Source organism: Quercus robur, chromosome 4, assembly GCF_932294415.1.
Source record: "Quercus robur chromosome 4, dhQueRobu3.1, whole genome shotgun sequence".
Taxonomy (NCBI): Eukaryota; Viridiplantae; Streptophyta; class Magnoliopsida; order Fagales; family Fagaceae; genus Quercus; species Quercus robur.
The window spans coordinates 37,098,961-37,116,337 of record NC_065537.1 but is presented as its reverse complement, the minus strand read 5'-3'; the positions used below and the strand labels follow the sequence as shown (position 1 = coordinate 37,116,337).

Below are 17,377 nucleotides of genomic sequence, written 5' to 3'. Positions count from 1 at the left end.
ACTGACAACCACAATATTTTTCTTGGTACCATTTTTTAGGAAAAAATGAAATTAGAGATTATTTTTATTGAATAGGTTAAACAAATTACAAATTTAAATATTTAGCGATTTTTATCTTTTTTGTTTTATAGTAGACTTTTTGTTGAATAATTAGATCACTTGTTGTTGTTTGGTCTTTTCTTATTTTTGTTTAGTTTATGTTTGTTATTATTTGGGCTAATATTATTTGAACCTCGACTTTTTCCCCTCACACCCCATAATCACTTATCCTTATGGAGTGACCATTACGTCAAAGATGTGCGATAATGCATTTGACACTTTAAAATGTGGACAAATGTCTAATTTTGAACATGTGTTGATATCTTAATGTGTTTAGTACATTGATACATTAAACAAAAATCGTATTCTCAAATTTTAATATTCATCGGGCAATTACAAAGTTTAACATTGTTTTTCTTTTCTTTCTCTTAATTTTTTTTTCTTGAACTTATTTGGAATAGGGAAATGAGAGAAATGAAATAGAAATAAAAGATTTTTCAAAGAATATTCTATTAATTTTTTTTAATTTCTATTAGTTTTAATTTAAAAAAAATTAAATTTTCTCTTTTTCATTTATTAAACTTATTTAATTAGATTTCATAGAACAATGAGTAAGCTTTTTTGAAATCTACAATTGTTTTTATAATCATTCAAATTTCTTAAAAAATATTAATTATATTTCTATGTTAAAAAGTTATGTGAAACATCACAAAAAGAATAAAAAGCGTCCAATAAGTAATCAAGTGCAAAGTTTTGACATATTCATAGATAGTTATTCTCATCTTATTTCATTATTATTTTCTATTTTTATACTTGTGTATCTTAAAAAAAAATACATAAAATTAAAAAAGAAAATAATTTTTAATGAATTATTCAGCTCTTATATATATATATATATATATATATATACACGTAATTTATTGAGGCGAAGAAAACCGCCTTAACAACATTGCGTCTCTCTGATTGCAATATCCTTATATCCCCAAGCCAAGCAAGCTTGTCGACAACATGTCATTGTTTGTAAACCTTTTTCATGCTAAAACATCGTTTGGTTTGTGGCGAAAACAAAACCATTTCACTTTGAACTCGTTCATCTTCTATTGCTGTTTTTTGTTTTTTGTTTTTTTCTCTCTCTCTAACTTCCCAGGGATTTTCTTGGTCTTTCTGGCACCAAATGGGGAAGGGAATGAGGTGGGATTCGAAACCTTTATCATTGCACTACAAACACAATCATATCTTCGTGAAGTTTGGTGTCTCAATTCTCTTATTGGGTCTCGCTTTTCGCCTTTTCTCCTCTGATTCAATCAGAATTTCTTCAGTCCTAGAAGAGACTCACACACCACCTCTTGCAGAAGCAGAGCCAAAAACAGAGTCCCCTGTTGTTTCTCAACCAATTCAACCGCCTCTTACTTCTGTTTTTCCTGAAAATGAAACTCAAACATCTGAGATTGGTGAGGAAATTTTCTATCTTCCTACTTTTTGATTGTTTCAAGACATCCGTGAATGAGAAAAGGGGAATTCATTTTGAAAATTGGTGTTCTTTATTTCTTTTTTTGTCCCCATTTATAAAGATAGTAGGCTGATTTTTTTCTTCCATCTTTTTTATATTTTATATTTTTTTGGTTCAATTCACTGTTTTTGCTATTTAGAAATTAATTTAAATATAACTGGATATTCGATTTCCAATTGAGCATTTCTTCTCTCTCTTGAATTTATGTTTGAAAATGATAATTCATCATTTGGCATTCTTCTCTCTCTTGAATTTATGTTTGAATATTTATAAAAATAGTTTCTAAACTAATTCCTTTGGCATTCTTTGACATTTAAAAAAAAAAAAAAAAAATTATGCGATTTCCTTATAGTTTAGCAAATTTACTAAATGAGAAAGTTCAAATTGAAAGATTAGAAGGAAAAAAAAAAAAAAAAAACATTTTTGTTTAATGTTATTCCCAATGTAGTCCAGCTGGATCATTAAACTAAAGTTGTTCAGTAGTTAGGTGTTCAGAAACTGGTCTTTAAGTCGCTCCGCAGCAGTTTTGGAGTTGGCATGTCATTGAAGTGTGTGTTTTCCATCAAAAGAAACTGGTCTTTAAGTCTCTCTCTTTATATATTATATACGAAACAAAAACAAAAAAAGTTGTCAGTTTTGGTAAAAGATAAAGAAGTACTAACCTCACTACCTTGAAAACTTTTTAGTGGATTTTTTTGTTTGTTTAATTCTTTGTATGGTTGTATTGATATTATTATACGCAATACAGTTGCAGAAAAATGTGACATTTTCATGGGAGATTGGATAGCTGATGAATCAGGTCCAGCATACACTAATGAGAGCTGCCATGTGATTGAGGGTCATCAAAATTGTATGAGTAATGGACGTCCTGATTCAGGTTACCTGTACTGGAGGTGGAATCCACGGAACTGTAAATTACCGAGGTTCAATTCTGAGAGATTTCTTGATCTTATGAGGAATAAGTCATGGGCCTTTATTGGTGATTCCATCTCTCGTAACCATGTCCAGTCATTTCTTTGCATCCTCTCTCAGGTACTCCTTAAATTTTTTTAGGAGTTTTAAGTATATGCTTTGAAATATTAGATTTTGACACATGAACTCTGTAATCTACCATTTTCTAGGCTGCCCTTTAGAAAATAAGGTTTTTTTTTTTTTTTTTTTTTTAATTAGTCTTACACTGTTTAAATGTATCTTAAGTAGTTTGCTTCTTTTTTTAGTGAAATTTTAAGTAGATTGCTTTAGCGCTATAATCATTTCGGGTGTGCCTTAATGCTATTGCTATTTTTTTTACTAGCTTTGACAATTATTGGAACTATAGCCACTTCTCCGTTGCTAAAGTGAATTGACTTATAGTTATAGATCTCAATCAGTCATCACAACAATTTTCACAATATATTTAACAACTAATGATGTATCAAGTTGTGAATAGTAGATGATGAAATGGTGAATTCATATGAGAATTAATAAAAACTTGCTAATTTAGTTGTTGTGAATATTATTTTTCATATACTAGAGGAATAATATTGTCAAATCATCCGTGTAAGACATGATCTCTTCTATTTTGGTCTCATTTTAAAAAGATTACAAATGGTGGAATGAAATAACAAAAAATCATGTTATGTGCTTTATTTATTTGAATTACTATTATTTTTTCAAATAAATTAGTTTGGATTAGCCTTATTATTATTGATAGATTATAGGAAATTAGTATTTATCATTATCTACCAAAAAAGAAAAAGAAAATTTCAATCCTCGTTCCATTTTCTCTCATTTTTTTTCTTCTTCTATCATCTCACATATTCAAACAGTGTCTTATTTCTTTTATATGCTGCTAGATCATTTTGGAACTCATAATCCAACTTCAACAATCAGTGTTGATTTCATTTGTGGAAGACAGCTGCCACTATTATGGTTAGACTACTGTTCTGAAGTGGTTGTGGTGTCTTAATCTGAACAGGTTTACCAACCATATGGCTTCTCTTGAACATTAATAATTATTGATAAATACATTACTATTTTTTGGTTTTTCTATGTTTATCTGTGTCAATTAGTATAGTTTCACTTTGAACGAAGTCTTCAGGTTAGAAAAAGGGAAGAAAGAAACACGGGAGACCAAAGCTTACATTTGCTCTATTTTCGTGTGGTAATAATACTTGTATTTCGGTTGTTGAGTAGTTTACCAGTTTGGTCTCCATTTAATTTCTAACATTTGCATTGTAAATCATTTTTCCAAAACAGAAAAATAAGAGAGAGAGAGAGAGAGAGAGAGAGAGAGAGAGAGTTACAATACATTGTCGATGTAAATGGCTTTAGTTGAATATCTCTGTCATGCTCATGTTTCTGCTTTATTCCCCTCATATTCTCCACTATCAGTAAGTGTACACGTTCAATTTGAATTATATTGTCCACATTATAGAATATGTTGAGAGAGGTCTCTGTAGACAGACTAGTATTTCTATTCTATTGATGTAGATATCCCCCTGTGGTACCCAAAGACCTCAAATCTTCCAAAATTCCCATATCATTATCATATACTAGGACCTACCACCACCTGACATGTTTAGTTAATCCTTACCGTCGATCTGGAATGGTTTCTGTCGTTTTTTTTTTTATATTCTAGAGCGAGCGTTTGTATATATATTCTCGGCAATACGTTATCAACAATTTGGTCCCACCTGACATAATTTGGTGATTGTGTGCCACAGGTGGAACAAGCAGTTGAGGTCTACCACGATGAGGAATACCGGTCCAAAAGATGGCACTTTCCTTCTCACAACTTCACTCTTTCTGTAATTTGGACCCCTTTCCTCATTAAAGCAGCTATCTTTGAGGACTTGAATGGAGTTTCTTCATCAGAAATCCAGTTATATCTTGACAAACTTGATGAAAAATGGACCGAACAATATAAAGATTTTGATTATGCAGTTATTGCTGGTGGAAAATGGTTTCTCAAAACAGCAATTTATCATGAGAACAATAACATCACAGGCTGTCATTACTGCCCTGGAAAGAACTTGACAGAACTAGGATTTGACTATGCATATCGCAAGGCCCTTCAGCTGGTTCTCAACTTCATTACAAGCAACGACCATAAGGCATTTGTTTTCTTCAGAACTACGACCCCAGACCATTTTGAGAATGGTGAATGGTTCAGCGGAGGAAACTGCAATAGAACCATGCCGTTCAAAGAGGGTGAGGTTGATATGCGTGATACAGACACTATAATGCGTGACATTGAATTGGAAGAGGCTGAAAAAGCTGTCGAAGTTGGGTCTGGAAATGGGGTGATCTTGAAGCTATTAGATACAACCCGCCTTTCAGTATTGAGGCCTGATGGGCACCCAGGACCCTACAGGCAATTCCAACCTTTTGCAAAGGACAAGAATGCTGAAGTTCAGAATGACTGTCTTCATTGGTGCTTGCCTGGGCCAATAGATTCTTGGAATGACTTGTTGATGGAATTGGTGGTGAATGGTGAAAAATATAGATGATCATTTTTCTTGGCCTTGGCTTATCTGGCTTTTCAAGATCCCTTGCTATTATTGATTTTGAACATTTGAGAGGAGGTAGCCTTCATTGTGTTCTCCAGAAATGGTTCTCTGCACGCTGATTTATATATGAAAGCTGCTAGCTAGGGAGTCATTGGCCACACAATGCATAGATTGTGCATTACAGAATTATATTTTTTTGCCACTTTTTTTTTTTTTTTTTTTGAGAAGTTTTTTTTTTGCCACACCTTGATTGTTACAACTCCTTTTGTTTCTTGGTAAATAAAGATAAAGTAGTGTTTTAACTAGAAATTGTTGACAATTCCTATTTGCAACTAGAAATATGTATTAAAATAGAAAAATGAGTTTGGATGATGAAGCAACAAAGCTATGGGTATATTAAAAACACCAGATCCACGATGAAACCAAAACCTAGTCGGTAAAATAAATTCTACATTAGGATGAGGACTTATATATTAAAGCTGCTTTAGACATCACGAGATTATTGTTGAGGACCTTTGAAATGATCGGGCCGGGCTCAATCTCTTATCCCTAAGACAATAATACCAAGTGGGGCCTCTTTCTTGTATTTAAATATTATTTAACTTTTGATATAATCTTTTTTCATCTATATATATATTTTCTTTTTTTATTTAACTTTTAGAGATGTAAAACTTGTAATTCAGTTTTTATTTTCAAGTTCCACTAACATTTTATAATACATAGAATTTTTGGATGTGGATCATCCCGTAAAGAAACAAAGAAATTGAAGTTGAAATTTTATTCTAAAAAGAAATGTAATAAATAAGTATGAAATGTAGTGGTTCGTGATTACTTAAAAAAAAAAAAAAAAAATTATAGCTTTTTTATTATTATTATAAAACCTATGCTATCCCAATCCATCCCTACCCCTACCTCAATTTGTAAGTAAATAAAATTGTAAAATAGTGAGTTCTACTTAACTCAACTGGTAAAATCTTTAATGATTAAATAAAAGAGATGTGGTCCAATTTCCATCTATACCAAAAACCGATTGATATTTTAATCTGATGACAAAGAGCTAAATCATAGAAGCGAATGTCGTTGAAACTCTATAATACATATATATATATATATATATATAGAGAGAGAGAGAGAGAGAGAGAGAGGTCTATCAATGTTTGTATCAAAATATGAGGACTTTAAAGTAAAGCATGCACAAAGAAAAAGTTCAGAGAAAGTGAATAAAACAAAGCAAAGTAAAACAGGAAACTGAGCTTTTAGAAAAGAAACCCGAATGGGCAGACTCAACAACAACGCTCAACAAAGAAGAAAGTTTGGAGCACAATTTTGGAAGTTAATTTTATTTTAAAAATATAAAGCACTATCCTTTCATCCGTACAAAGAAGATTGAGGCTTGAGATTGAAATTTTTTTGTGATTTAATTTCTGTTTTGTTTCGTTGAGAGGGTGATAGAAAGTGACTTTTCAGCTTTTACACGTGGAAGATTATTGAGACCTACACTCTAGACCTCCTATAAAGAATAGGAATGGTTAATCACACACATTTAATCGTACCTGGATTTTAACCCACGCTTGACATTGTCCCCCAGCCGTTGAGGGTTTTTCACCTGACGAGGAGTATTTGGTTCAAAATGCACAACGTGTGTGCCTGTGTGCAACACTAGGGTGAGGTATGTGTTAGTGAATATTTTAACTAAGAAACTCTTAAGGTGTGATTAGTCACTAAATCTAATTGATTTTATTTCCTAATTTAATTAAGAAACTCTTAAGGGCTCTTTAGATAAACAAGAAAATAAAAGAACCTCTTGAACCAGACATCAAAGATTTGGAAGTTCAATTATGTGTGGAGAGGTGTTAGGCACTCCAAAATGGCTATCCAAAAGGATGGTTCCTTGTTTCAAATTTAATCTTGAAACTCACTATTTAAAGAACAACTTAAAATATTTGGCATTTGCTTTTAAACAAAAATGACATGCATGTACATGTGAAATGAAGTAATGATCAAGCTTATCCTAGGATGACATGTAATCTATCCTAAAATAACACGTAAAAATAACATGCATAATTTATCCTAAGATGGCATGTGAGAAATGACATGTACGTATCCTTTTTTTTTTTTTTTTTTTGATGAACCAACAAATTTATTAAACCAGCAACAAAACTACACAGACAAGGAAAGAGCCTCAGCTCTAATAATAGAAACAAAGCAAGGAGGCCCCAACCCCACATCAAAAGAGCCAAAGTAGTTGTTTGACAAAGACCACTTGGCTAATACATGAGCAGCAACATTTGCTTCTCTAGCCACCCAACTGAAACTACAATTAGAGAAATTCAAATTTAAAGCTAAAACATCAGAGCAGATGGTTTTTATTCTCCAAGGAACATCTTGGTTAGGACACCTCAGCACATCAATGCAAGTCTTTGAGTCACTCTCAATGGAAATGGAGTCAACATCCAAGTTTGCTGCCAAGTTGAAAGCCCAGCTTATAGCTTCCGCCTCTGCTTGGAGAGGGAGTGTGGTGTTTACTCTTTTAGAACAAGCAAACACCACTTCCCCTCTCCAATCTCTAGCTATAGCTGCAATGGATGAACTCTCAATGTTGCAGGCAGCATCAACATTGATCTTAATAGTGTCCCTATTTGGTTTAGACCAAACTGATTGGATCCTATTGCTTGAAGACCCTAACGAGGACTCAAGAACCTTCCTAAACTCAGTAACAGATTTGGATAGCTTTAACAAAATCCCATCCAAATTGGGAGAAATTCCCTCAAATTGAACTTGGTTTCTTAACTACCATACCACATCACATATCACTACACCATGTAGTAAAAACTCTGCCTTATTAGATGAATTCAACCCAACTGTATTCGGAGGAGAGATTAAGGTTTGAATGAATTGGGAGGAGGAAGAGAGACCCAGACCATCAACCTTGAACCCCCAATGGCTGTTAAACCAAATAGCTTTAGTCAATGGGCACTTAACAAATAGATGGAGACAAGTCTCTTCTTCCATGCCACATGATGAGCAAGTCGTGTCTCCAATATTAATATATCTAGCCAACAAGGATTTAGTAGGGAGACAATTTGCTGCAATCCTCCATAAATGCATTTTTAGTCTCTCATGAATCTTGGTTTTCCAAATTTCTCCCCTTGACACATCTTGAGTAGTAGGCGGGTTCTCTCTCCGGCCAAGCCAATAAGCTGATTTCACTGATATTTGCCCATTAGAAGTGACAATCCATATCCACTTGTCAACTTGTGGGTGGAAGGAAATAGGAATTCTCTGAATAGCTTTGACAGTTTGTTCATCGAATAAGTTTCTGAGCTTCTGATAGTCCCATCCATTATGACTTGGATTAATGAGTTCAGACATAATCAGTGCACTGTCTGGATTAGAGCCTTCCTTTGGGCGAGGGATGAAAGAAGGTAAATCAGGAATCCACGGATCCAGCCAGGTTCTAATAGAATTCCCACTACCAACTTGAAAGCAAGCACTTTGAGCTATAAAATGTTTTGGACCTTCAATGTTTCTCCAAGTGGGAGATGAGCTACCCGTTGTTTGGTGGTTCAACCAGTTGGATCTAACCTTATACTTTGCTTTTAATATCGTAACACAAAGACTTTTTTTTCTGACAGTGTCCACCAAGCCAATTTGGAGAGAAGAGCTTGGTTGAAATCCCACGCCTTCCTAAAGCCCAAACCACCTTCCTTCTGAGGCCAACATAAGGATGACCACACCATTGGGGTCAAATATTGTCCCTCTCTTGATTTTGGGTTCCACCAGAACCGTCTTATCACCCCATCCAATTGCTCACACAGAGCTTTTGGGAATTGGATGGTTGACATATGATAGGCTGGAATGGTCTGAGCAACTGACTTGATAAGGGTGGCTCTTCCTGACCATGATAGGTTCTTACTTTTCCAACCGCTCAATTTATTTTCCAATCTTTCCTTTACTGGTTGAAGATCCTTGCATCTACTAGAAGTGAAGAAAAGTGGAACCTCCAGGTATTTCGTATTGGGTGGGAGCCTATTGAGACCCCAACGAGCTTTTATTTGATTTAAGAATTGCTGGCTTACCCCTTTAGAGGGAAAAAATCCAGATTTCTCTACATTAACTTTCTGCCCTGACCATGAGCAATATTTCTCTAGGCAAATCTTGAGCGAAGATAATTCAAACATCTTGGCCTTGGAAAATAAAATAACATCATCTGCATAGCACAATTTTGAGATGGGAGGAGCCCTACTAGACACTTTTATTGCAGTAAGCTGCCCACGATCCACTTTTCTACTAATAAGCCTCATTAGCACTTCGCTTCCCAAAATAAACAAATATGGTGATAGTGGATCTCCTTGTCTAAGGCCCCTAGTTGGGGTAAGGCTTGGGCATTTACCACCATTAAGCAGCACCGAGTATTGCACAGTGGACAAACATTGATAGATCAAATTTGTAAATTTGTTGCTAAACCCAAATGCTTTGAGAGTCAGAGATAAGAACTTCCATTCCATTCGGTCGTAAGCCTTTTGAAAGTCAATTTTAATGCCCAAAAAACCTTTCTTCTTCTTTGTTTTCTTGAAGCTATGCACAACTTCTTGGGCGATTACTACATTCTCAACGATCCATCTATTAGGGACAAATGCCACTTGAGCTGGGTCAATCATGCGAGATAAGAGAGGCCTAAATCTGCTCACAATGATTTTAGATATCACCTTATAGCAAACATTACAAAGGCTGATAGGGCGAAATTGATTGAAGTTGCACGAGCCATTCTTCTTGGGAATAAGAGCAATGAATGTTTCATTTAGCTCACTCAGAATCCTTCCATTTCGAAAAAAACTTTGTGTAGCTAAAATAATCTGGTCACCCACAGTTTCCCAATAATGTTTATAGAACAAAGCTGGGAAACCGTCAGGTCCGGGTGCCTTGAGAGACTTCATTTCAAAAACTACCTTCCGAATTTCTTCTCTAGAAGGAACTCTGCATAACTCCTCATTCTCTTCCACCAAAATACATGGCTCAACTAAATTCTCTAAATCTTCAGGGACATCATTGATCTCAGATTGATACAAGGATTTAAAATTTTCATTGAAATAGTTTTGGATTTCCTCCCTTGTATTTATCCATGTTCCATCGTCCAACTTGATTTCATTTATACGATTCCTTTTTCTCCTAACCAATGTGGAAAGATGGAAGAATCTTGTGTTCCTATCACCCTCCTTAGTCCATAACTCTCTTGATTTCTGCTTCCACTTTAGATCCTCTCTTTCCAGCCAATCATCAAGTTCCAAATTCAGTGATGCCTCTAGCTCAAGATTTTCCCTTGTAGGGTTTGAGACTTGTAGCCGAGCAATTTTTGCCTCCAGCTCCTTAATTCTTTCTCTTGAATTCCCAAAGCAATTTGTATTCCACCTTTTCAAGTCCCTCCTGGTGGCATCCAGCTTTCTAGCAAGTTTGTAACCTTGAGAACCCTCTACAGATGTTAGCCAAGCATTCTCCACTACCTCTTTACTTGATTCCTCCTTGGTCCACATTGCTTCAAATCGGAAAGGTCAATCTGGAGCTATATCTTCCATATATGTATCCATAAGAATAGGGTTGTGATCTGAATTTGAATTACTTAAGTGTCTAATTCCAGCTTTTGGGAAGATTGATTGCCATTCATGATCACAAAAACATTGGTCTAGTCTTTCCTTGATATTAGCTAGCCCCTCTCTTCTATTTGTCCATGTGAATGCTGGCCCAGAAAATCCCAGATCCCCAGTGTTGTTCATGAAGCTTCTAAGACAGTTTACTGAACTCTCAGAGACATTGGATCCTCCTTTTTTTTTCCCCCTAACTCTTTAATGCTGTTGAAGTCTCCAAACACAGCCCATGGCCCTGAAAATGCTTTCACCATCTCTTCAAGTTTGACCCAAAATCTCTTCCTTTTGGCGCTTCGAGGAGGACCATTAATGCAGAATAATAGCCAAGGAGATCTAGCCGGGTCTAAGTAAATTAATGCAGCTATAACATTACCATCAGAGAACACCACCTCCAAATCCACTCCCATCCTCCAAAATAGGGCTAACCCCCTACTTTGCCCATCGCATCCACACAGTATGAATCAAAAAAATTCAGCTTAGATTTTATCTTATCTATACCAGTTGACTTTAATTTTGTTTCAAATAGGAAGACTAGATCCGGGCATGACTCACGGATTAGCTCGCTTATAGCTCGGATAGTCGGGCCTCTACAAGCACCCCGGCAATTCCAAGCAAGGGCTCTCATGGGTTAGCAACTTTCAACTATATACCAGACCCAAGATGATAACCACCTCACACAGGAGGCAATCCAACCCGCATATCAGCAAGGAACCATAGAGGAGCAAGAAAAGCCACTTCCCGAAGCAAATCTCACGAGAATGGCAGAGAAAGGAGAGCACACAGGAGGCAATCCGACCCACACCACTGCAATGGGCACAGGGAGGCAAGAAACAGCCACTTCCCGAAGCAAAGCTCACGAGAAAGGCAGTGAAAAGCTCGTGCGCACGATAGCGACTGAAGCTTATCGTACGCCGAGGGAGAAAGGAGAGACTGGGCTCTCAGAGAGAAGCTCCTACAGGGGAGAGTTTTGTACGTATCCTAAAGTGACTAATGCGAAGTGATATGTATCTATCCTAAGATGGCATGTGAAAAATAGCATGCACTTATCCTAGGATGACATATAGATGCATGACGTTTACAACCTACCTTGGGGTGACACATGAATGCATGACCTTTACAAGATGCAAAAGGAATTAAGTAAAACTTACTTCACTCCATAACATAGCATACAAGATGCAATTTTGCAATTCCTTTTCTCTAAACTATTTTTCATTATGCAAAAAGACAAACAAAAAAAATGATAAGAACCCAAAAGTTACGTTTCTTTAAGGATGTGAAAACAATGTCATTTGACAAATTATTGATCTTGAAGAAATCATTTTAATTTTGGCAAAACAAGAACAACCATTTTGGTGACCTCAAGGGCCTTTGTGCAAAATTTGAGGTTTTAGGGTCAAAATGCAATTTCGTTTGGGAAGTTTGGGGTGAGAGGGTATAATTGGAAAATTTTTGGGTCAAAAAGGTATTTCAGAAAATATTTGGGGTTGAGAATGTGATTTGGAATGTTTTGGGTCAAAATGGTAATGTTAAAAAGATTTGGGGCTGGTTTGTAATTTTAGGAAGTTGTGTTTTTAGCTTGTGGACTCACGCGTTGGGCTTGATTTTAAGCAACTGATGGGTTTAAGTGCAAAGGCTGGTTTTTGTTTTTAGGTTTGGGCTTGACAAAGTTTTGGACCTGGGCTTGGAATTTTAAAGTAGGTTTGAGCCTTGATGAGTTGATTTGGAATTGGGAACTTCCATGTGGGCTTAGGGCTTAAACCTGGTGGTCTTTGGACCAAGTCTGACCTGGTCCACTTCACCTATCTATCTATAAAAAGAGTTTTTTTTAATTCAAAAATACTCTACCTAATTAAATGAAAAGTAACTTCATTTAAAAATAAAGTAGATCAAATAATAAATTTTATTTTGAATTTAAAAAGAAAATTTCTAAATTTTAACATATTTTTTCTTTCACCTTCTAAAAAAGTAATTACTGCTTATATTTAAAGTTTATTATTTTTATTTGTTTAAAAAAAATCTAAATTATAATAAATATAAATTATTAATATTTATAAAAAAATAAAAAGAAGAGCCTCTGTTCTTTCATCTTTATTTTCTTTTAATTTTATTTTATTTTTTGCAAAGACTATCGGATTAAACTCCTAATAAGCTCTCTAATACGTGTCCCTCGCTCCCAAACCTCTTCCTCTCTTTCATTCAAACCCAATCCTAGCCAAACCTCCATGGCCGAACTCAAGAGTTCCTCCCACTCTCTCATCCTGTCAGCTCTTGGGTTCCACAAGGGACAAGCCCGCATGACCAATACCAATACCACTACCAACAGGGATGGGTGTCTACGGCACCACCACAGAGGGTGGCCGCTACTTCTCTGCTCTTTCTTTCTCTCTACCTCTTATTTCTCTTTCTTATTTTTCTGTTTTCATTTATATTCTGCTCTTATTTTTGGCCGAATTTTTCTCCTTGTATGGTTGTTTGTGGGTTTGAGTTTTGAAAGGTGGGATTTTTTTGGGTTTGGGGTTTGTTTCAAATGGCTGTGTGTGTGTATTTGTGTTGCATTTGAAATGCAACCTCGCGTATGAGAAATCTGTGTCCAAGCATAAGCAAGTATGAAACTGACAGAAAAGAAAAAAGATGACCTTTAATGTTGAAAAATGCATGCTTGTGTGAATCAAATGATACGAGCATGTTCATAAAAATTGGTTTCAAGTAGACACAGGAAAAAAAGAGAAAAGGAAATGATATTACCCATCTTGTTGTTCTCTGTTTTTGTTGTTTGTTATGCTTCTCCTTGTTTGTCATTATCTGCTGCTGTTGTTTGTTGTTGCTGGGATGATGAAAAAGGGATGACCTTTAAGGGATCTCTTGGTTTTATGCTTTGGTTCTGTGTCTGGGGTTTTGGAGGTTGTATGGCTGTGTTTTCGGATTTATGAAAGAAAGGAGGGAGCTTTTTGTGTTTGCTGTCGCTTTGGGTTGTGCTGTTTTGTGTGGGTAGTTTTTGCAGTTTTGAGTCAGTGAAAAGGGTTGGATTTAGGCAGGTGAAAAAAGATTAAAAGAAGGATTTTTCTGGTGTTTTTGGCTTTGCTTTGGGGATCAAATGGTTGCTGATTTATGCTGGGGAGAATGTGGGAAAAAGGTGGGATCTTTCTTGTGTTATTGGTTTTGTCTTTGGGTTAAGAAAAAGGCTGGATTTTTATGGGTTCTTGGGTTATCTTCTCGGAGCTTTGGAGAGATTGAGGTGATGGTTGTTTTGAGTTGTCCTGTTGTTATTTTGGATCCTTTTTATGAAGGAAGGAGCTGTATTGGAGATTCGGATGGATGTTTTGGTAATGGAAGGAGTTGATGTGATGAAAAACAGAGGGAAAGACACAGGAGCCCGTGGGAATGGGTAAAGTGGGATTTCTAAGACCAGGGATATGGGCCTCTTGGATGCCGATCCTTGTGAATAGGAGGATCCTTGTGAATAGGAGAAAGAGTCATATTTATATGGGCTCTCTTAGAATTTTTGAGAAAATGGATAAAAATGGCCAGATGAGTCTTCGGATAAAAATAGCACGTGTTACCAGAATATTCTAGCAATTTTAGATCAAAGTCATAAATTACCCATGTGCAGTGCACTTAAGGAACTGGATTAATAAATTCAACAATAAATCTTGACATGCTCATTAAATAAATGAAATTAATTTGATTTTAAAATAAATCACATGCATGACATAATAAAAATAAAAGGACAAATACGGTAAAGTAAATGAATCCGGATAAAAATAGGGCATGTAATTTATGAAAATTAATTAAATTTTTTAATCAATTTGATGCAAAAATCTTAATGGCATGCTTAAATAAAAAGACTCAAATGATATATTTAGTACTAATTTTCCATGGGAATCACATTAAAATTTTAGCACGTGTTCCATAGAAAATTACATACCTTTTCCACAATTAAAATGCAACATGGGCAATTTCATTTAATTAGTGATATCTCATTCAAATCATGTCTAATTCTTTTCCCATGACCAATCAAATTACTTGAAATTTCATGTTTTTAAATATAACACCAAAATTAATCTAATCGCATAGTTAGATTTCAATTTAAGCTCAATCAAATTAATAAAAATCAACAAAAAATGAGGTTTAACCATTAAACCCATGCAATCCTTTAATTCAAGGCTAAAACTTCTATCGAAATCTAAAGCTGGACAAAATAGATTATCAACAAGTACTACTCCATTCTGAAAAAAAAAAAAAAAAAAAAAAAAAAAAAAAAAAAAAAAAAAAAAAAAAAAAAAAAAAAATACTACACTCTAAACCTCCCATAGAGAATGGGAATGATTATTCACACGCATTTAATGAAAAGTTTTTCCTTTTACCAAATAATTATTTTTTATTTATTGGTTAATATTTGAAGCCTAATTAATTATCTGCATAGCTCACAGGTGAAGCAATATCTTCATTGATTAAAATTTAGGTTGTTTATTATTATTACTAGTATGTAGCCCCGTGCTACCGCACAGGAATGAATATATTATTAATCATGAGTTTATTCATGTTTAAAATGCTTAGTTAAGTTTAAATTCATATTATTAACTAGAAAATTCCATTAACAAAACTTAGCAGTATATAGATTTTACACAGAAAGATGAACCTTGGTGACAATGTTTATCCAAAAGATCCATTCACGCTTTTGAATCTTCAATCTCTATTTTCGCAGCTTAAAAAATTTAAAATTTAAAAAAAAAAAAAATCCTCAGAGTTGTACTCATTTTGTAGTTTTACGATGAGTCATTTTGTAACATGATGGGCGTTTGTGTGAAAAAAAAACCCTCTGAAGTTCCATGGCTGATAAAAGAAATTCTCTCTAATCTCTTTTTATAGAAAGATGAGTTTGTGCGTGTTTTTATACATCCTTCATAGTTGTATTATCACGAAGCAAGTCCAATGGATTTAGATTGGTACTACCAATTCCCAAAGCATGAGTGTTTAATGTGTTATTAATTTCATCTCATTGGCTTCTACACATGATAGCAAAATTAAAAATAATTAGATTGTACACGTGTATAGTAAAATTGGAATGAAAATTTGGAATGATAATATATGATAGTAACAACAATAGGAAAATTCAAATAAAATTTCGAATTAAATTGCAACAATCTAAATAAAAAATTCCAGTAGAAAGACAGGGTGGAGTGATCCACTCCAAGAAGGCGACCAAACTTACGTAAATATAGAATAATAAATCTCTCTCATGAAAATTTACATTGTTCATAATCTTTACCTTCACTGAACATTTTAAAAACATAGTGACTCACATCTGCCATCCAGACATCTACAGTCGGGTCCTCTCCAATTCGTGTGAGATTCCATTGATCACTAAGTTCCTTTGCAGCCTACAAAAAGTATCATCCATAGGTGCCCAACCTAAATAAAAAGCCAAATATAAGGATAGTGAATTTTAGGCATAATGTGCATCTAATCACATATTAGCAATTTATAACAATGTAAAGATGCAAACTTTGTAAGTAAATAGTAAACAAAACTCAGTGTCAGAATCAAGAAGAAAGCACTTTAATCCGAAACTCAGTGCAAATGTAAAGATGCAAACTTTGTAAGCAATTTATAACAAAGATGCAAACTCTAGCTTTGCTATCTTTTTGGAAATTATGCAATGTACCCAAACCAAGTTCTTATCACCGATATTAATCTCTTTGGTTTTCACGTTTGACTACAAAATCAAGAAAAAACTTAATTAGCACAGTAACCCACTTGACCCGATACATAGAAGTGGTTTTAATGAAAATGAGCACACATACATTTAGCCACATGATAAAAAATTCAACTTCAATTTCAGATTCTAGACACATGGCACAAAATTAGAGTTCTAATTTGGAATTCAATTTCACACTCTCTCTGCTTCACCTATTATTTTATATATAGATTTGGGGCATTGTTTTTCTTTAATAAAAAATTACTCTTTATTTATTGGTTAATATTTAGGACCTAATTAATATTTTCACAAGTAAATAGATATCTCTATTGGTTAAAGTTTGGAGTTCTTATTTTGTTTGGGGGCCTTAAGCAGTTGCCTCACTCGACTTATTCATTGAACCAACCTTGGTATTGGGTAACCAACAATAGAAGTCATCTTTCTATTACTTTTTTTTTTTTTTTTTTTTTTTTTGGTATCAAAATTTCAAAAGTATTTATAAATTGTCAAAATTTAAAATTTTCTCGGCAAGAGTTTTTAAAAATTTAGTAGAAACACTACAAAACAATTGTCAAGTGATGGATCAGTAGATCTTATTCTCTTTGATAAAGCTAAATTGCTAAATGGAAGAAAAAAATACCCTGAAATTGAGAAACTCGTTCTTGTAAAATTTTCCTTGACATTTTGTTAAGGAGGAAAATCTTTTATCCGTTTCCAATGGGAATAAATAAAAAATTTAAGAATAAAATAAAATCTTTTATCAAATTGCAACTTACATGTAAGAGCACTTCCTATGAGTTTTTGAAAACCATTATTTTGGAAACTACACCCAAAAAATCATCCTCCAGTATTCTTCATTTATAGTTGATTTTTCTTTAGAGTTTTTTAGTGGCTCTCCACACCTAGAGAGTCACTATCGCTATGTAAACAAATTTTTATTGCAGGAATCTGGTGAGGCCAACATGCAGATAAAGCACATCTTTAGGGAGGCCAACTA

The 17,377-nt window shown here is 34.4% G+C and overlaps 1 protein-coding gene across 1 annotated transcript; it reads left to right on the top strand.

Moving 5' to 3' along the window:
* Positions 1-998: 998 nt before the first annotated feature.
* Positions 999-5,063, top strand: LOC126721325 (protein trichome birefringence-like 25). Its single transcript, XM_050424376.1, has 3 exons — positions 999-1,490; positions 2,298-2,581; positions 4,255-5,063. The coding sequence occupies exons 1-3, from the start codon at positions 1,214-1,216 to the stop codon at positions 5,038-5,040; spliced, it is 1,347 nt and encodes a 448-aa protein (XP_050280333.1). The 5' UTR covers positions 999-1,213; the 3' UTR covers positions 5,041-5,063.
* The last annotated feature ends 12,314 nt before the right edge of the window (positions 5,064-17,377 follow it).